General features: G+C 39.1%; 1 protein-coding gene across 1 annotated transcript in view; it reads right to left on the bottom strand.

Annotated features, from left to right (window-relative positions):
* SLC44A5 (solute carrier family 44 member 5) overlaps nt 1–21,100 on the bottom strand; it is a 110,814-nt gene that overhangs the window by 80,915 nt on the left and 8,799 nt on the right. The window contains exon 2 of the mRNA XM_041749495.1: nt 12,054–12,127. Coding sequence (XP_041605429.1) covers nt 12,054–12,127 — 74 coding nt within the window. The remainder of the gene's footprint in view (nt 1–12,053; nt 12,128–21,100) is intronic.

The raw sequence follows: 21,100 nt of genomic DNA, 5'->3' as shown, positions 1-21,100 counted from the left end.
TCACTCAACACTAAAAAATTCTGTTCAAGCAACAGTTCAAACTAAGGGCTATCTTTCTTAAAATGAAGACTTCCAAAACAAGAGGAAGTGTAGGTATCTAATTTATAAATGCTTCTATATTTGTAAGGAATGAAAAGGTGACATTTAATATTGGTTTTGGTTAATTATAAATATAATAAGTTTTTCATTAATAAAAGCTTACTTGATTCTGGGGAAAAGAATGGGGAGGACCCTAAGCTCGCCTTGTTCCACGGATATTACTAGATAATATCCACATCAGTGTAAACACCCAGAAAACAACCCAAAGATTGGAAGAATAGACTCTCCATAGCTACATACAGAGAAAAGCCCCCATCCAGAGCGTAGGGAGGGTGGAAATGCAGTCAGGAGCTAGAAGACCCACAGGACTGTCCATGGGAGAGAAGGATGCCACAGGCACAGGGAAGGGAGAGAAACAGAACCTTGCACACCAGGCTCCTGGAATACAGATACCCATAATATTTGGCTTTGAAAACCAAAGGGGACTAACTTTGGAAGTTCTAATAAACATGGGGCTTAACATCTGGAACGTTAAAATCAGCAGCTTGGCTCTAGGAGAGCTGGAGGGCCACAAAACACAGAGTCCCCACCTTTAAAGAGATAGCACAAAGAACAGCCCCACTGAGACAACACAGTAGCAGTTTTTTTAAATTTTTAAGTAATGTTTACACCCAAAATGGGATTCGAAAAACCCAAGTATCAAGAGTCACATACTCTACCAACTGAGCCAGAGCCACGTGCCCCTAGAAGCAGCACTTTAAAAAAAAATGCCTGGGATATAGGGGGTGGACATGTATTTGCTACTCTCAGACCCTGTGGGCAGGTATCCTTGAGAGACTTCGAGAGTGAAAGAGCTGGCAGGTGCCGTTTCCTTCCTCCACTCCTTACCTAAATACGCAGACACCTACAGGAACCAGTGCAACCTGAACACTTTCCACCTAGCTTGATACGGTGTGCGTGCTCCCCGTGGGCTTCTGTAGACCTGCCCCCTCCATCCCTATCAGCCTCAGCAGAAACTCTCCCAGGCAGCTGCCGGTGCACTCCGAAGTGGACCAGTGAGGACACTGCTGCCACCACACGCACTGCCCACACATTCCCCCATGCACCTGTGCTTTCCAACATACCCTTGGCCGGAGAACACCCAAGGCAGTGCCACAAGCCTGGCACAGTCCTAACAGGGACCAGTACAACTCCGAAGTGACTCCTAACCCAGGAAGAGGGAAAGATAACCACATGCACCAGACTGACTGGAACCCCAATAAGGTGCTGGGGGCAGACATCTGATCTGACTGCAGCCCCACCCACCAATAAAAACTGTTCAGAGGACAACACAAGGAAAACACACTGAAGTTGGGTGCCACCTTAGCTCTGGCAAACAGCTAGTCTGACTCAACTCAGGCCACAAGGTGGTCCCAGAATGGCCTATTAACCACACAGGTACTAAATGCTGCTCACGACAAAGAGACACTGCAGACAAGTCACATAAAGGTAAATGCAGCTCAGCTACAATAGAAGAGTGTATGCAACACACATAGGAGACAACCCTGAAGCACCAGGTTCTGGTGAACAGGGAACATCACACTGCAAGGCCCTACAGAACCTCTTCTTCAAAAGCCCATGGCTTTCAAGAGCATGAAACATAGCCGACTTTCTAATACATAGAAAGAGACACAGAGTTACATAAAATGAAGGAGTAGAATCTGTCCCAAACATAACAACAGGACAAAATCACAACCAGAGAGCTAAATGTAAGGAGATAATTAGTCTATATGTCTGATAAACAATTTAAAATAAGGGTCACAAAAATACTCAGGGGACTTAAGAGTGGAGGACCTCAGTGAGACCCTCAACACAGAGACAGAAAACAAAGAGTCAGAGATGAAGAAACAGTAGCCAAAATTAAAAATACACCAGATAGAATAAATAGTAGACTAGAGAAAACAGAGAAATGGATCAGTGACCTGGAGGACAGAGTAATGGAAAGCAATTTGACTGAACAGAAGAGAAAGAGAAAAAAAAATACAAAATGAAAATAGACTAGGGAACCTCAGTGACACCATCAAGCATAATAAGATTCACATTATATGGATCCCAGAAAGAGGAGAGAGAAAAAGGGGCAGAAAATTTGAGGAAATAGGTGAAAACTTCCCAAATCTGGGGAAGGAAGCAGAAATCCAGATCCAAGAGGCACAGAGAAGCCTCAACAAAATCAACCCAAGGAGGTCCACACCAGGACACATAATTAAAGGCAAAAAAAAAAAAAAGTGATAAGGAACCTCAAAGGTTGCAAGAGGAAAAAAAAAAAGACAATTATACATTAGGGGAACCCTGGAAGTCTATCAGTCTCCCTCTACTTATGTCTCTACCTCTCTCTCTCTCTCTCTGTACCTCAAGTAAATAAACAAATAAAGCTAGAAAAAGAAAAACAAAGCCCCAAACCAGAAGGAAACAAGATTACATAAGAAATAAACAAAATATAAACTAAAAAAAAAAAATAGAACAGATCAGTGACACCAGGAACTGGTTCTTTGAAAAGATCAACAAAATGGATAAACCTTTACCCAGACTCACCCAAAGAGAGGCAGGGAGGGAGGGAAAGACAGAGGGCTTAAACATAATCAGAAGAGAAATAACAAATACCATAGAAACACAAAGGATAAGAAAATATTATGAAAAAATATATACAAATTGAACAACCTAGAAGACATGGATAAATTCCTAGAAACATATAACCTCTAAAGCTGAACGAGGAAGAAATAGAAAATCTGAATAGACCAATTATCAGCAATGAAATCAAATTAGTAATCAAAAAACTCCTAATAAACAAAGGTCCTAGACCAGATGTCTTCATGGGTGAATTCTACCAAACAACTAAGGAAGAGGCAATAATCTTCTCAAACCATTCCAAAATACAGAAGAGGAAAGAAAGCTTCCAAATTCATTCTCTGAGACCAGATTTACCCTGATACAAAACCAGATAAAGATACTACAAAGAGAACTACCAGCTAGTCTTTCTGAGGAACATAGATGCAAAATCCTCAACAAAACATTAGCAAACCAAATCCAACGATACATTAAAAAAAAATCATTCACCATGACCAAAGAGGATTTGTTCCTGGGATACAGTGTAGTTCATTATTTGCAGATCAGTCAATAGGATACACACATCACATCAAGAAAAGATAAAAACCATATGAAAACCATCATTTCAATAGATGCAGAAAGAGCATGTGATACATATAACACCCGTTTATGTAAAAACCTTCAAAGAAGTAGGTTTGGAGGGACCATACCTCAACATAATAAAGGCCATAACTGAAAAACCCACAGTTAACATCATACTCAATGCTGAAAAACAGAGCTTTTCCCCTAAGATCAGGAACAAGACAAGGGTGTCCACCAACCATTTTTATTCAACAGAGTACTAGAAGTCCAGAAATCAGACAAAGAAGAAAAGCCATCCAAAATGATAAGGAAGAAGTAAAACTCTAGAACTGACTAATGAATTCAGTAAGGTCACAGGTTACAAAATCAATATACAAAAATTCATTGTATTTCTATACACAAATAATGAAGTTAAAAGAAATTAAGAAAACAACAATTGCACCAACAATAATAAAATGCCTAGGAATAAGCTTAGCCAAGCAGGTGTAAGACCTGTACTCTGAAAACTATAAAATACTGAGGAAAGACCTTGATGACAGTAAAAACCAACAGAAAGATACTTCATGCTCATGGATTGGAACAACAGATTGTTAAAATGTCTTTACTACCCTAAACAATTGCAGATTTAATGCAATCCCTATAAAACTACCAACAGCAGTTTTTACAGAACTGAAACAAACAATTCTAAAAATTTATGGGACACAAAAGACCCCTAATACCCAAAGAAATCTTGAAAAAGAACAAAGATGGAGGTTTCACAATCCCAAATTTCAAGATATACTACAAAGTTGTAGCATCAAAACAGCGTGAGACTAGCATGAAAATAAATCATAGATCAATGAAACAGAATAGAGCACCTAGAAATAAACCCATAATCATATAGTCAAATCTTCGACAAAGGAGGCAAGAATATGCAATGGGAAAAGATAATCTCTTCAACAAATAGCTTGGGAAGACTGGTCAGCCATATGCAAAAAAAAGAAAAAAGAAAAAGGAAAAAAGGAAAAAAAACCTGAATCACTTTCTAAGACCATACACAAAAATAAAATGGATTAAGGACTTAAATATGAAATCTGAAACTGTAAAAATCCTAGAAGACAGCACAAACACTAATTTCTTTGACATTGGCCATAGCAACACTTTCCTAGATAGGTCTCATAAGGGAAATAAAAGCACAAATAAACTATTAGGACTATACCAAAATAAAAAGCTTCTACATAGCAAAGGGGACAATAACAAAACTAAAAAGCAACCTTCATTCCTACTGAATGGAAGAAGATATTTGCAAATGACATATCCAATGATGGGTAGTCACCAAAATATATAAAGAAACTCACACACCTCAAAACAAATAATCCAATTAAAAATTGGGCAGAAGATAGGAACAGACTTTTTGCCAAAGAAGACCTACAGATGGCCAACAGACACATGAAAGGACGCTGAACATTGCTAATCATCAGTAAAAATGCAAATCAAAACCACAATAAGGTATCACTTCACGCCTGTCAGAATGGCTAAAATCAAAAACACAAGAAACAAGTTCCTTGGGCAGGATGTGGAGAGATAGGAATGCTCATGCACTGCTCATGGGAATGCAAACGGCTGCAGTCACTGAGGAAGACAGTACGGAGGTTCCACAAAAACTTAAAAATAGAACAACCATATGATCCAGTAATTCCACTACTGGGTATTTATCCAAAGAATATGAAAACATTAGGTTGGAAAGACATATGCTCCCCTAAATTTACTGCAGGATCATTTCCAATCGCCACATTATGGAAGCAGCCCAATTGTCCATGAATGAATGGATAAAGTGGTACACACACACACACACACACACACACAAAACACAAAATGGAATATTACTCAGCCATAAAAAGGATGAGATGCTGCCATTTGCAACATCATGAGAGTAAAAAAAATAGATTGCTAAGTGAAGTCCGAGAAAGACAAATTCAGACTCCCTCTGCTCCCAACCCTGCGGTGCTAAGACCACTCACCACCTTCCTTGCAGCCTTCTCGCCCCCAGACATTCCCTGCCTCAACCACTCCCTTCCTCCAAGGTTCTCTGCACCTTGACATATCAGCTGTCTCCTAGAAAACCAGTGTTTGGAGCAATAACATTATTTCTGCTTTACGATTTCCATCACATGTGGAATTTAAGAAAAAGAAAACAACAACAAAACCAGACTACCCAAGAAATAGACTTAACTATAAAGAACAAACTGATGGTTACCAGAGGGAAGGTGGGTGGGGGGATGGGTGAAATAAATGAAGCAGATTAAGGGTACACTTATGAGCCCTGAGTCATGCACAGAATTGTTGAATCACTACACTGGACTTTTGAAACTAATATAACACTGTATGTTAGCTATACTGGAATTAAAATTTTAAAAAGAAAAAATCTTAAAAAAGAAAAATCTTACTAGAACAATTTTAAAAATAAAGAATTAGAGTTCTTTAAATTTCTTACTTTAGAAATAGTTTTTCTTTGCCAAAACATTTCTAAGCTGTGATCTGATAGGAAAGCACATTTTAGTTTCAAAGTAGACTAACATACTGGGATGTCCTGTCAGAGCTGCTGTCCATTACCAGTTTCCCCTTACCATGAACATTAGGATCATACCCCCAAGATCACAAACTAGAATAGGATGCCTGGTGAGGCATAACTTATTTTTTTAAATTATATTTATTAGTAGGGCAAACTGTTCACTATTTCTGTATATAGACAAAATCAAAGTCACCTTGGGATTATCTTTGTCTTTCAGAAGTTCACTTGAGTGACCTCTCAGTTATAAAAACATGGTTTCTCCTTTTTTCAAATTCCTTGGGATAGGGAAGACCAATTTTCTTCATGAGAAACGGACGAGTACTCCAACTTTTATGAGATTTCAATTTAGGATAGGTAGGATTGACCTGAACTAGGTCTAAGGCCAAGAGGAATACAAATACCCCAAAAGGAAGTTGCCATGAGAGTAGAGCCTGAGCTGGTCCCTAGGCTTAATGCCACAGTCTAAGAGTAGGGGCTGCATTCATTCAGACCCTAGCAGTGCTTTGGGGAGAAATGGCTGAGCACCGCATAAAGACTCAAAAGCTATATATTTGGATTGTATTGTAGGAAGCGACTATAGGAGTAGAAGAATCCTGATGAACGCATGACTAAGAAAGGACACCAAATGGCACCACCAAAATGTTAGATCTCCAGTAGACTACAGGGTCTCACTTTCCACCTTGACACTAGAAGTGAGACTTCACCCTTCTTGGCAGTTGGGGACAGTTCAAGTCAGTCAAGAGGAGGATAGGCTGGATTTCCTGAAGCAATGAGTGCAAAAGCATCCAAGTGACCGTATTACCCCACATACTTTATACCAGAAATGATGAGGTCAAGTTTGACCACATTTGGTTATTAATTAAGCTATTTTCTTTATTCTCTACCTCATTGTATGAAGGATTTATGACTGAATTATGCAAAGTCTCCTTTCTGTACTTGGTACTTCCAAAGTCTACTGAGAAGTGCCGTTGGATTCATGATGCCCTTCCTTGAGTCCTTTGCAACTGATCTATAAATCATTTGCACATCAAGGCCCTTAACTGGTCTTATTTGGCTTGGAGGAATTGGAGAAGGAATCCCAAGCTTCATCAGATTCAAGGGGAAGAGACACAGACCCATACCTCTCAGCAGAAAGAAGGGCAAAGAAGTCCCGGCCATGTGTTAAAACTACCTTAGTCCAGCCTCCGGCCACATTTTTTACATTCCCACTGCAATCAAATATGTTTATACTCTCCCACAATCCCCGGAAGTCTCATCCAATTAAAGCATCAGGCTCAGGTTTGAAGTCTGGATCTCATCACCTGAGTCAGGGCCAGGTGTGAATGGGGCTCTTCAGGCTTGGTTCCACTCCTAAGCGTGATCTTCAGCTAGATCCCTGAATTCACGAGGTAGATCTCCGACTTCCCACATTACTGTCTGCGGCAGCATTGCCAAACTGTCACCACTATGTAGCAAGGTGCCCTTCTCTCCTGTTTCTAATCGCATTTTTCTCACTCTCCTTCAAACCCTGACAGTTTCCTCAAAATCCATCATGCTTCTGAACATGCCCTGGTTTAAAAATTCCGCTGTTTCAGGTTTTGTGAAGCAACATCCCACTTCCAGGTACAAAATTTTGTTCTGCTTATTTTTATACCTCCAAACCCACTGGCTTGATACAATCATTTTATTTTGCTCATGATTTTGGCAGTCAGAAATTTTGGGAAAGGCTCAGCTGGGGACAGGGACTCCATACAGTCATATGTTGACAGGGACTCCAATCACCTGAAACCCTACAGAGTGAACAGTAAACACCATTGATTGCTGGGAATTCAGCTGAGATTGATGATTAGGACCCCTACATATGGCTTCTTCACATGGTCTGGGTCCCTCCTAGCACTGTGAGAGTTCTTGATTTACATTATTTTACTTTTCATTTTAATGTCCTATCACCTCAACTACTAGGGATAATTTTTTCTAAGACTGAAAAGTAAAACCCAAACCAAACTTTGGACCCTAAGGGCTTCATACGTAAATACTCAACTGGAATATACTTGAAAAGAAAAAAATAAGGCAAATGCCATATGATTTCACTTATCTGTGGAATTTAAGAAACAAACAGGAAAAAATGAAGAGGGAAACCAGAAAGACTCTTAACTATTGAGAAAAAGGATTACGAGAGGAGAGAACAGTGAGGGGATGGATGAAATAGGTGAAGCAGATTAAGAGGAGTACACTTGGGACCCCTGGGTGGCTCAGTGGTTGGGCATCTGCCTTCAGTTCAGGGTAGGACCTCGGGTCTGGGGATCAAGTCTCACATCGGGCTCCCTGCATGGAGCCTGCTTCTCCCTCTGCTTGTGTCTCTGCCTCTCTCTCGGTAGCTCTCATGAATAGGTCAAATCTTAAACACACACGAGCACTGGGTAATGTATAGAATTGTTGAATCACTCTAATGTATACCTGAAACTCCTAACACTGTATGTTAACTATACTGGAATTAAAATTCTTTTAAAAAGAGGAAATAAAAATCTATTAAATATTAAAGTTGTATTATTGCACAAGGATAACAAAGGACAATTTGCATAATAAATATTCCTATTCATTTTTCTAGTTAGTACAATAATTGGATAGCAACCATCAGTGAAGTGGGACAGAAGAGCGCTATTATCATAAACATTAGTTTGATCTTTCAAGGAGATGTGATTACCTTCTACCCAGACTCCACTTTACTCACTTGAACAGAGGTTCTGCTTTTCATTAGCCGAATGTCAAGTGCCTTTGTTGCATTCAAGTGTTACCCTAGCTGGCCATATTCCACATAAAGGGCAAAGAACAGGGTTGGTTTTTTTTTTTCCTCAGTAGAATTTTTGAGAAACATGGCTCTTTCATGGTAAAACGTTTTATGAAAAGAAATGGACAAAAGACACACCTTTAGAAGGTCCTGATCTCACAAAATGGCAAAAGAGGTCAAACTCCTATGAACCTTAAAAATAAAACCATCAGTTGTCTTACCAGCAAAAATGGGGCTTACCTGGGAACAACGGAGCAAGCTACAGCAGAGCTGAGCAAAGGCGATGAACACACCTTTATAGAGTGAAAAAGGAAGCTGGGAGGGCTACTATAAACAAAAAAAGTCCATTGGATTCCCCTGGAATTTGAAGTACAGCGGTTTCTCCTTGGCTGAGTTGAGTGCCTCTCATTGGCTGGGCTGTTGCTGGGGGAGAGAACTTTCCTTCCTCCCTCGGGTTCCTAAAGTAGCAGCTCAAGTGGTACTGACCTTGTTGAATCCCTATACTGTACATCTGAAACTCATATAACGCCGCATGTTAACTATACTGGAATGAAAATTTGACAATAAAATAAAAACACGTATCTTTTTCAATAAATGAAGGAGTGGTGACTTGGGGGTACCTCTCCTCCTGTTGGATTTACCATCAATGGGGAGTGGCAGACGGGAGAGCTCCTCTGCTGGCTTCCCCACCCCACTTTAAACAAGCTTTCCTTTTATTGACTTTCACACTACTCACAACACATCAGTGAAACTGAGTTAGCATCATCTTTCATCAATCAGGTGAGAGTATTTATTTTCTCATATCAAAAAAAAAAAAGTGTTCACACTCCTGGTAACCCCTGCTAATCATTTTCCTTCATTTTCTTTTAATCCAACGTAGGCCATAACTGAAGAGTTAAGTTTATCTTAGACTAGTTAGGTTATTCGTAGTTCAGGAATGAGGGAAGTGTGTATATATGTACATTTATATACTAAATAAATATATATATATATTTTAGTAAGTTTTGTGAGTTATTCATTTTAATCAGTGATATCAGGATTAATTTGGAAGAATCACTAAATCCAACATTGAACAGTTTTTTATTGAGGAACATTTATCCTCCAGTTTCATTGAGGAACATTTATCTTCCAATTATGTGAATTAAGGTATTTATAAACCGAATCTGGAGATCTTAAAGAGGCCAAGTTCTTATCTTGCTCCGGGGGGGGAATGATGGGGTGCACCCTCATCCCTTTTCTCTACTGTGTCAACAGGAGAGAGAGGGACAGCGGCTTTCCCAGCTCTAGACAAGGACAGAACACCTTTCTCTGTGGATAACAACACACTGACTCTGAGAAATGGAGATCTCAGAGATCTGGAAATGGAGATCTCATATTTGTTATGCCATGAGATCTCCTGACAAAAAGATTCCAGGCACCGTATGACATCCTTATGAAGTTCCTGAGTGCATTCAGACTTTAATAACCGAAATGATGGGTTGCCATAGAAACAATATAGCAAATTACATTTAAAGGCAATTTATTAAAATTCAGAACTACATTACACAGTGATAGCAAATGAAATGCTGCCCAGAAGTATTATGTACCATTATCAGTGTCCCTGGATATCATTTCATTCACTCCTCACAGCAGCCCTGCAAAGTAGGTGGTGTTTCCCTACTTCACAGATAAGAAAATAGAGGTTAAGAAATGAGCGAGCCCAAGTCAAACAAATAATACAAGGAAACCCTACATCAACTTGACTCCAAGTCTTCTTTTACCTGTTCATTGTTGTGAACTTATCTACATAGTGAAATAAATTTTCAGCTTTCATGTTGTTTCAACATTCATAAAAAAAATTTATAGGGGATCCCTGGGTGGCTCAGTGGTTTAGTGCCTGCCTTCGGCCCGGGGTGTGATCCTGGAGACCCAGGATCGAGTCCCACATTGGGCTCCCTGCATGGAGCCTGCTTCTCCCTCTGCCTGTGTCTCTGCCTCTCTCTCTCTCTCTCATGAATAAATAAAACCTTTAAAAAAATTTACAATAAGTTATTAAAATAGGAAAGGGGGCACCTGGGTGGCTCAGTTAGTTAAGCACCTGCCTTGACTCTGGTCCTGATCTCAGGACCATATTGGGCCTCATATCAGTCTCTCCATTCAACAAGGAGTCTGCGTCTCCCTCTCCCTCTGCCTGCCACTCTGACTACTTGTGCTCTCCCTCTGTCAAATAAATAAATATAATCTTAAAAAAAAAATCCCACACATCTCCCTTAAAAAAGTTTCAGTTCCCTGACAAAAAGTAAAAGCAATAAAAAAAATCAGAGACAAGAAAGATGTGTCCCAAATTTAAACTAAAATTCTTTTAGTTGCATAAGAAAATTTGTTATTATGATTTTCAATTTATAGGCTGTGTATTGTGCTACATCTGCCTTCATGTTTAGAAGTTTAAATGCTTTGAAGAAATAGCAAAGGAACCTTCGGGAGATCTCAGAGAACATTATTTAGTTCTATTATTATTTAGTTCTATTATTCATTATTTAGAGTTCATTATTTAGTTTAGTTAGTTTGTGGTTTATTCTCCTTTATTCTTCTCTCCCTACTTTTCTTCCTGCCTTACTTTTTTTGAGTTCTCCAATTCTGTATAGTTACTGCATGGTATTCCTGAGATGATCTTTTGGAAATTACTTTCAATTGCTCTTCTCAAAATATTTCTGTTATTGGGAGATAAAACTGAAGAACACGGAAGAGCATTTTCCCCAGTTCCCAGGTAGGCACAGCCTTCTTTCTGCTTATGCTTTCTGTCCACACTAACTCTAGCCCATTCATTATTGGTACTAGAATTATTGAAGTTTTCTTGGCCCTGCTCTAATAATAATATATCAAAGTTTCCTAAGTCAGCATCTAAGGGACAGGACTTCAGTCTCAGAGGGGAAAAGAGATATATTCACATGCAATTGTGAGACCATTTTATAGAAAATATTTACTATCCTTTGGTAGGTTTTTTTTAAAATGTAGATAATTTCTATATATTTCCTCTTCATTTCCAACTTCATTGAAAAATCTTTAACCTAAAAGTAAATAACAGAATATCTCTTGCTGACAGGCAAAGACAGTAAGACTTCTTAAATGTCAATGAATTATGTGGTAAAATTCTTAATAATTGTTCCAACTTTTTAATGTGCTTATAAAAAGAAAAGTTTATGTACTAACTAATCTAGGCCCTAGTGCATACTAGTAAATAGCACATGAACAAAATTAGCTGCTTAATAGAAGTTCACAAGTAAAAATGATTTTTAAAAATCATAAGTTTTTTTCTTCTTTACAATCATACATACTTAAGTAATTTGGACTTGCCTTTGAATAAACTACTTTGTGTTTATTATTCTTTGAGTCTGCTGCCCAGTGAGTACTGGAGGGGCACATCCCCAACAGAAAAGACAATAATCCATAACGAAGGCTTTGGGAAGAAAATGGTTAATGTTAAAAATCTGACATTGACTTAGTTATCCCATTAGCAAATTTTAAATCTCTTCTATACCTGTATTTACTCACCCACAAGTCCTAAAAGGATGTAGGCAATGATGAACAGTATGAAGATGATGCAGCACAGAACATCTGTACAACTCCTAAAGACAAAAAGGAACACAGAATTAAAAGGGATCCAAAATGACATCTTACCTAGTGAACAAATAGAAGAAAGGGGGGAAAATCATTATGATATGCCATTTTATATCCAATAAATCTGAAAGGTGTATCAGATGTATTTCTGTAATCAAAGACTTTGGTAGCATTAGAATGGTCATAGTGCCATGATTAAAGAAACTCCCTCAGAATTCTTAGTATCTATTCTCTCTTGGTTCTTTATGTGTATGATTTTTTTTTTAGAGACTGGAGTCCAGTAACATCAAGCAAATATTTTTTTATTTGAAATTGTAATTTAAGTTTTTTGGTTTTATTATTTTCTTCACTGTGCTTCCTCAATATATGATATAGTAAGAAAGAAAAAAAGCCATTTTCCATTTCTCCCTCCCTCATCTTTCTACACACACATTTAAAGGGTGCTGTTTATTGGGGCACCTGGGTAGCTCAGTCGGTTAAGCATCTGACTCTTGGTTTCAGCTCAGGTCATGATCTCAGGATCATGAGATCGAGCCCAGGCTGGGTGTGAGCCTGTTAATATTCTCTCTCTCCCCCTCTCCCTCTGCACCTTCCCACCTCTCTCCTCTACAAAAAGGAGGGGGGAACTATTTATTAAGTAAAGGACTGACTACATAAGCTTTCTATGTGGAGTTGACTTGCAACTATACTCAGTAATATATATACAATGCATTAAAAAATGAAATGGCTCAAAACTGTAACATGACCAGCCATTCTATAAACTAGTTATTGCCAAACTAAGTTTGGAGAAAAACTCGCTTGTCAGAGGCTCAATAATTTGCTAAGGATCACAACTCAAGCTAAGATCCAGCAAGGACACTCAAGACATTCACCTGAAGTATCGCCTGGGCCTAATATTATACCTTGTCCGGCCTGTACGTGGTCTGGATGGCCAAAACTATATCTTAAGAAAAGTAAGAAGCAATACCACCATTGTCTATTTGAAACTTAAGGAAAAATTTATTACTGAAGAGAAAAAGATCAAACTTTTGGAGAGGATTAAAAGTTGCACGTGAGAATTTTCATAGCAAAATCTCCTTTGCTCTTGAGGGCATACAGATATATGCTCTCGTGTTTTAGCGCAGGCTGGTTGATTGAAGTCATAGACTCTTTTTTGTGATGGCAGTAGGAATAATAATGAAAAATAATTGCTCGCTAACAGACACTGTAATAGCTTACGTTGGTAAAGCCCAGCTATACTTTTGCTGCTTTCACGTACCCTGTGAGTTTCTTAAGAATAGGCTTTTAGGGGCAGTGAGTCGACTTACTTAAGATCCATGAAAGAGAGGGAGAGAGGGGGTAAAGTACACCAAATATCTAGGTCTCTAATTCCTAACTCTTTCATTTAGCAGTTGTTCTAATATTGTTTCAATTTTCAGTAAAGCCTCACATTAGCCCTATCTAAAAAATGTCACACGCATCCCTATTACTGTTCCGCACAATAGGACATGAGGCTTCCCTAGAGACAGTTAACCATGTTCAATCCGTAAACTATCATTTGCTTAAATCCAATTTCAACCCCAGGAATTTTAAATTTCATTTGGATTTAAGACTTATGAGAACCATAAGAAGAAGCGAAGGAAGCAAGTGCTCTAGTTTTCTTTGGCTGACAATCACAGAGGAGCAAAAACCCGCTTGGAGGTGAGGAGAGTATCTGGTGCACACGCATTCTAACGCACCCTACTCGGCAGGTCCTCATCCTACCAGAGCAGTTGTTAAATTGAGAGCAGTCAAATAGGGTGAAATCTAGTACGAAATGCCTGGAGGTAAGGAACTAAAGGAGAGAAAACTAGAACACTGGTGTGCCTTAATTAGAAATCCTGAAGTTGTTAAAGCCCTTGTGTTTAATCAGAACCGCCAAGAAGAGATCGGGTGTGACCAGAAGCACCTGCCAGATTGGCCAGCATCCTGGAATTATGCGTCTGTACTATGTTCATACCAATATATTTACATCCTATGCAATATGCACCAGAATTCCTGTTGATAATCACCTAATGTTATATAGCATCATAATGTTAGACATTTATAACGTTACGTAGCAAGCCCAGGGAGCCGGAAACGTATACTAGAACAATGATTCAAAGAAACGTTCCAATCTCAAAGGACAAGGCACAAGGAAAGCAGGAGAGTCCAAAAGGAAATTTTTTTAAAACTAAAACCCACAGTCCTCAGCTACCGGCACTGATGAATAGGCTTCAGCTGGAGCCTTGGTTCCATATGGGGTTTTACACCATGGTTTCTTTTGTGTGTGTCTGTGTGTGTGTGTGTGTGCGTGTGTGTGCGTGTGTGTGCGCCAAGGACAGGCTGCAGCACCAGGGACTACTCCAGGCCCACACATCCATCCCCCCAGCAGTCTCTCCCCACGGTGGGATAGCATTTCTCAATAATTCACACATTGAGCTGTTTGGGGGTTATTCACTCTGGGACAAGGGAGGACGATAATGTATTCAAGTCTGCTTTGCTTTTCTGGTACGCTGCTTTGGAGAAATAGTAGACCACACTCCCTGGCCAGACCAGTTAATTTTCTATTATTTAAACACAAAAGAAGGTGGCACAAACTGCAAATCATGAATGGAATGTTCAAGAATCTCAAAAAGCATGAGAGGTTTTTTTCCTTTTAAATTTTATTTATTCATGAGAGACCCACAGAGAGAGATACAGAGACACAGGCAGAAGGAGGAGACGCAGACTCCAGGCAGGGAGCCCGATGTGGGACTCGATCCCAGGCCCCAGGGTCACGCCCTGGGCCAAAGGCAGATGCTCAACTGCCGAGCCACCCAGAGGCCCTGAGGTTTTTCTAGATAAAACATTCTTATTTTGAAATTTGTTCCTGGGGTGATTTGAGCTCCTTTTGTTTTGTTGTTGTTGTTGTTGCTATTGTTCTCATGGACCAATCTAAGTAATTTATTTAAGCCTTCTCCTGTCTAAGCAAAGGGATGGACAATCGGTGTTCTGGTCACCACTTGATACACGTAAGAGAGGTGAGCGTAAGGTCCCACATACTTTTCTGGTCTGAGGGCAGAGTCATGGTCCAAACCAGAGCGGTGGTCCTCACTGGGGAGTGGGCCAGATTCTCTTTAATCCATCCTCACAGCCAGTCGGAAGTGGATTCAGGTGAGAGTTTCTCCCCAGGGAAAGGGCCTGGCCCTGATGTGGAGATGGGGGAGGGACCTGGGTCTCTCCCGCTCTCCGTGGTGCAACCTCAGGAAGAGGTTCAGCATGCTCACTTGCACACCAAGCAGCACTAGAAGTAGGTGAGAGCCTTCCCCACGTGAGCTGAGCCCTCCTCCTCTTGGTGGCCACCGACAGGGACCACTGCGCCCCACAGCAACTTAGCAGCCCTGAAACCAGGGATCCAGCTCCCATTGCCTGTTTTGACCTGGACCTCTCTTTGTTATTTTAGAAATTTCCTCTTAAAAACAGGGGGCAGGGTGCCTAAGTGGCACAATGGATTAAGGGTGGGACTCTTGGTCTTTTTTTAATGGCTGAGTAATTAACTATCTATCTACCACCTCTTCTTCATCGATTCATCAGTCAAAGGGCATTTGGGCTCTTCCCATAATTTGGTTACTGTTCATAATGCTGCTATAACATCTGGTGCATGTATTCCTTCAAATCAGTATTTTTGCATCCTTGGGTAAAATACCTAGTAGTGCAATTGCCAGGAAACAGAGTGCTTCTTTTTCTAATTATTTGAGGAACCTCCATACTGTTCTCCAGAGTGATTGCACCAGTGTGCATCCCACCAACAGTGCAAGCGGGTTCCCCTTTCTCTGCATCCTCGCCAACACCTGTTTCCTGCGTTGTCAATTTTAGCCATTCTGACTGGTGTCGGGTGATATCTCCCTGTAGTTTTGATTTGTATTTCCCTGATGATGAGTGATACTGAGCATCTGTTCTTATGTCTGTTGGCCATCTGTAGGTCTCCTTTGGAGGAAAAAAAGAATATTGATTCATGTCTTCTTACCCATTTTTTAACAGGATTATTTGGGTTTTGGGTGTTGAGTTTTATAAGTTCTTTATTGGTTTTGTGTACTAACCCTTTTACCATATATGTCATTTGCAAATAACTAACCCATTCTGTAGGCTGCCTTTTTGTTTTGTTGATTGTTTCCTTCACTGTACTAAAGCTTTTTAACTTGATGAAGTTCCAATATTCATTTTTGCTTTTGTTTCTCTTGCCTCAAGAGACATGTCTAGTAAGAAGTTGCTATGGCCGATGTCAAAGAGGTTGCTGCCTGTGTTCTCCTTTAGGATTTTGATAGTTTCTTGTCTCTCATTTAGGTCTTTCATGATTTTGAATTTATTGTTGTGTCTGGTATAAGAAACTGGTCCAGGTTCATTCTTCTGCATGCGGCTGTCCAGTTTTCCCAACACCATTTGCTGAAGAGACTTTTTTTTCTTTCTTTCATTGGATGTTCTTTCCTGCTTTGTCAAAGATTAGTTGACCCCATAGCTATGGGTCCATTTCTCGGTTCTCCACTCTGTTCCGTTGATCTATGTGTCTGATTCTGTGCCAGGACCACACTGTCTTGATCACTATCGCTTTGTAATATAGTTTGAAGTCCAGAATCCTGATGCCTCCAGTTTTGCTTTTCTTTTTCAAGATTGCTCTGGCTATTCAGGGTCTTTTTCTGGTTTCACACAAATTTTAGGATTATTTGTTATAGGTTCTGCGAAAAACACTGATGGTATTTTGCTAGGGATTGCATTAAGTGTGTAGATGTCTTTAGGTAGTATAGACAATCTAACAATATTTGTTCTTCCAATCCATGAGCATGGGATGTTTTTCCATTTCTTTGTCTCATCTTTAATATCTTTCATCAGTGTTTTATACTTTGCAGAGTACAGATATTCTACCTCTTTGGTTGGGTTTATCCTCAGATATCTTATGGTTTTTAGTGCAATTATAAGTGGGATCAATTCCTTGATTTCTCTTTCTGCTGCTTCATTATTGTTGTATAGAAATGCAACAGACTTCTGTATGTTGATTTTGTATCCTGAAACTTTACTAAATTTGTGTTTATCAGTTCTAGCAATTTTTTGGTGGAGTCTTTTGGGTTTTCTACATAGAGTTTCCTGTCATCTGTAAAGAGTGAAAGTACGACTTCTTCCTTCCTGATTTGGATGCCTTTTATTTCTTTTTGTTGTCTGATTGCTGAGGCTAGGACTTGCAGGACAATGTTATTTAGAGTGGTGAGAGTGGACATCTTGTCTTGTTCTTGACCTAGGGAAAATGTTCTCAGTTTTTCCTGTGAGGATGGTATTAGCTGTGGGTTTTTTTTTTTTGGTATATGGCCTTTATAATGTTGAGGTACATTCCCTTTATCCCTACTTTGCTCAGGGGTTTTATCAAGAGTGGATGTTGTACTTTGTCAAATGCTTTTCCTGCATCTATTGAAAAAAAATCATATAGTTCTTATCCCTTCTTTTATTAAGGTGGTGTATCATGTTGGCTGATTTGTAAATATTGAACCACCTTGCAGCCCAGGAATAAATCCCACTTGATTGTGGTGATGATTCTTTTAATATACTGTTGGATTCCATTTGCTAGTATTTTGATGAGAGTTTTGTATCCATGTTCATCAGGGATATTGGCCTCTAGTTCTCTCTTTTAATGGAATCTTTGCCTGGTGTTTGGGGATCAAAGTATGCTGACCTCATAGAATGAGTTTGGAAGTTTTCCTTCCATTTCTATTTTTTGGAAGAGTTTCAGAAGAATAAGTATTAACCTTTCTTTAAATGTGTCGGAGACTTCCCCTGGGAAGCCATCTGGCCCTGGACTCTTTTTTGTTGGGAGATTTTTTATTCAACTTCTTTGCTGGTTATAGGTCTGTCCGAGTTTTCCATTTCTTACTGTGTGGATCTCCAACCCAACTATGAAATCCCATTCTTCGTATGATAGCATTATCTTCCTTTTTAGGGCTGCATAATACTCCATTGTAGGTATATACCACATTTTTAATGTTTATACATATTAGCTATTGTGGATAATACTGCAATGAACATGAGAGTGCAGATACCTATTTGTGATCCTGATTTCAATTCTTTTGAATGAACGTGGATGAACTTGGAAGACATTGTGCTAAGTGAAATAAGCTAATCACAAAAGGACAAGTATTGCATGATTCCACTTATATGAGATATCTAAAGTAGCCAAACTCATAGAAACAGTAAGTAGAATTATGATTACCAGGGGCTAGAGGGAGAGGCAAATGGGGACCTGCTATTTAATAGGTATAAATTTCAATTACACAAGATGAATAAGTTATAGAGTTCTGTGGTACAACATTGGGCCTATATTAAACAATACTGTACTGAGCACAAAAAATTTGTTAAGGGGATTGATTTCAGGTTAAGTGTTCTTATCATAAAAAATATAGCATGGAAAACATGATAAGCATTGCTAGGCTACAATATACAGGAATTTACTTGTTCAGTGATATATGTTATTTGAATTAAAAACTGTGCTATGAATAAGCTGAATATGGGTATTACATAAGTGAACATAAATGTAAAAAAATAATTAAATGTAAATTTTTTTTTTTTGTTTTGAGACAGAGAGAGAGAGAAAGAGAGAGCACACATGAGCAGGGGTGGAGGTAGAGGGAGAGGAAGAGAGAATTTTTAGCAGGCTCCATGCCTAGCACAGAATCCCATGTGGGGCTCAATATCATGTCCCTGAGGTCACGACCTGAGCTGAAATCAAGAGTCAGATGCTTAACCAATTAAGCTAGGTGCCCCTAAATGTAAACTTTTTTTAAATTAAAATCCCACCCTTCAAATCAGTTCAAATATCACCTCCTTCATGAAGTTTTCAACTGGAATAGATCTCTTTAACCTTTGTAGAGTTTTGTTTGTATATTGTCAAGGCAACATACCTTCCATTTATTATAACCTAGAACAGGGAGTTGGACTAAGTCAAATCTAGCCTACTGCCTGTTTTATATAACTTGTGAATTAAGAATTGTCTTTAGGGATCCCTGGGTGGCGCAGCGGTTTAGCGCCTGCCTTTGGCCCAGGGCGCGATCCTGGAGATCCAGGATCGAATCCCACGTCGGGCTCCCTGCATGGAGCCTGCTTCTCCCTCTGCCTGTGTCTCTGCCTCTCTCTCTCTCTCTGTGACTATCATAAATAAGTAAAAATTAAAAAAAAAAAAGAATTGTCTTTATATTTTGAATGGTTAAAAAACAAAAAAAATAATATTTTGTGTCATACAAATTACACAAAATTCAAATATCAGTTTCCATAAATAAAGATTTTTAGAAAATAGCCATACTCATTTTTATATATAGATAAAGATACATCTACACCTACATATAGGCTAATTTTGTGCTACAGTGGCTGAATGGAGTAGCTGCAGTAGAAACCATCTGGCCTGTAAAACCTAAAATATTTACTACCTGGACTTTTATAGAAACTTTGACCTAGACCTTGAAGTCCTCTATGGCAGCATTTGGTATGGAGCTTTTCACACTACAGACATACAAGCCCATGAATGATCAGTAAGACACATCTCTTTTACTGCTGACAGGCTAAAGTAACATAAGCAGGCTTTCATGAAATAAAAAGTGCTGTGGTTCAAACTTCAGGGTTTTGTGGGAGGAGGAGACCTATATAGTGAATATGTGTCTAGGGATTCAATTTTTTGGCCAAGCTTAAGTTTATCAACTGGACATACTGTCTCCAGTAAAATAAATCAATCTCTCTCCCTTTTTCTTTCCCTCTCCTCTCCTCCTCCATATAATCCATGAGATTAAATTAGGAAGTAATAAGAGAGTTTTGTTTGTGAAATGCATATTTCAGTTCCACACTTGTCCTTATCCTCCAACAACTGTCATTCTGCTTCCCTTTCAGAGAGAATTCTGTCCCTTCATTCAGACACTGATTCATTTACTGGTTTTCTTTCTTTGTAGCAGATGAAATTCCAGTGATATCAACCATTCTGAAAGGTCATTAATATCAAGCATTAGAGCGAGAATGAAAGTCCTAAAAGTCATTATTCTCTGACAGATCATCCATTTGTGTTTAATGAGTCAGTTTAGGGACTGTCCACTGCCTGTAATTCTAGCTGCATGATCACCTCCCATTCTTAAGTTCTTGGTGTCACCTAGATACATCTATCTACAGCGTGGCTGCATTTATAACCCATAGTTTAGAAGCATTGCTCCTCTGTGGTTCTGCTGGCACCTGCATGATGCCATTAAAGTCATCTGTTACCACTCAGATTCTTACTGCAGAAGTCTATTCCGGGAAACAGAATGACTTTCATTTCCCAGAGGCTTTATTGTAGGACAATGCATTTGGGGGGGGGGCACCCTCCGAGCTTCACTGAGATACACTTGGCAACATACAGAGTATGGTTTGAATTGGACAGACCATCTGAACTGATGCCAACAAGTCAGTAAACTCAAAATTTGGGCTATTTCAGGGTAAAGTTTTATCTAAGTTAAATATATTTTACCTTTATTCCTCTACTCTTGACTATTAGTGGAGAATTTGGTAATTTTGTGAGAGACACATTCTCTATGAGCTTGTGTTTGAGGGGATTAATTATATCCTTTCTGCTTGCCCCCAGTTTCTCTTCTCCCCCCCAGACACCGTGTCTCAAAATTCTCTGTTGTCTGTGTTATGCGTGCGAAAGTTGAGATTTCAGAAATAAGTTATGTTTACCATTTATATAAGGATAACAAGAGGTTAAAAGAGTATCTTGAAAAATTCCACTATTCTGGAATCAGAAACTTAACAGGAAGCTACAAGTAAGTTTTTAATGACATGAACTGTTTTTTCAGGTGTTCCATTTTAATGCAAGTTTTTCGAATCTCAAAAAAAATTTAAGGATGACTTGAAGTTAACATCCACTTTAAAGTAAAATTCATCATCCAACCATTAAAGAGTGTTAATTTTGTGAGATTATTATTTTTAGCACATTAAAAAAATAT

This window comes from Vulpes lagopus, chromosome 3, assembly GCF_018345385.1.
Source record: "Vulpes lagopus strain Blue_001 chromosome 3, ASM1834538v1, whole genome shotgun sequence".
NCBI lineage: Eukaryota > Metazoa > Chordata > Mammalia > Carnivora > Canidae > Vulpes > Vulpes lagopus.
The sequence above is the reverse complement of the archived record's forward strand: the minus strand, read 5'-3'. Positions and strand labels throughout refer to the sequence as shown.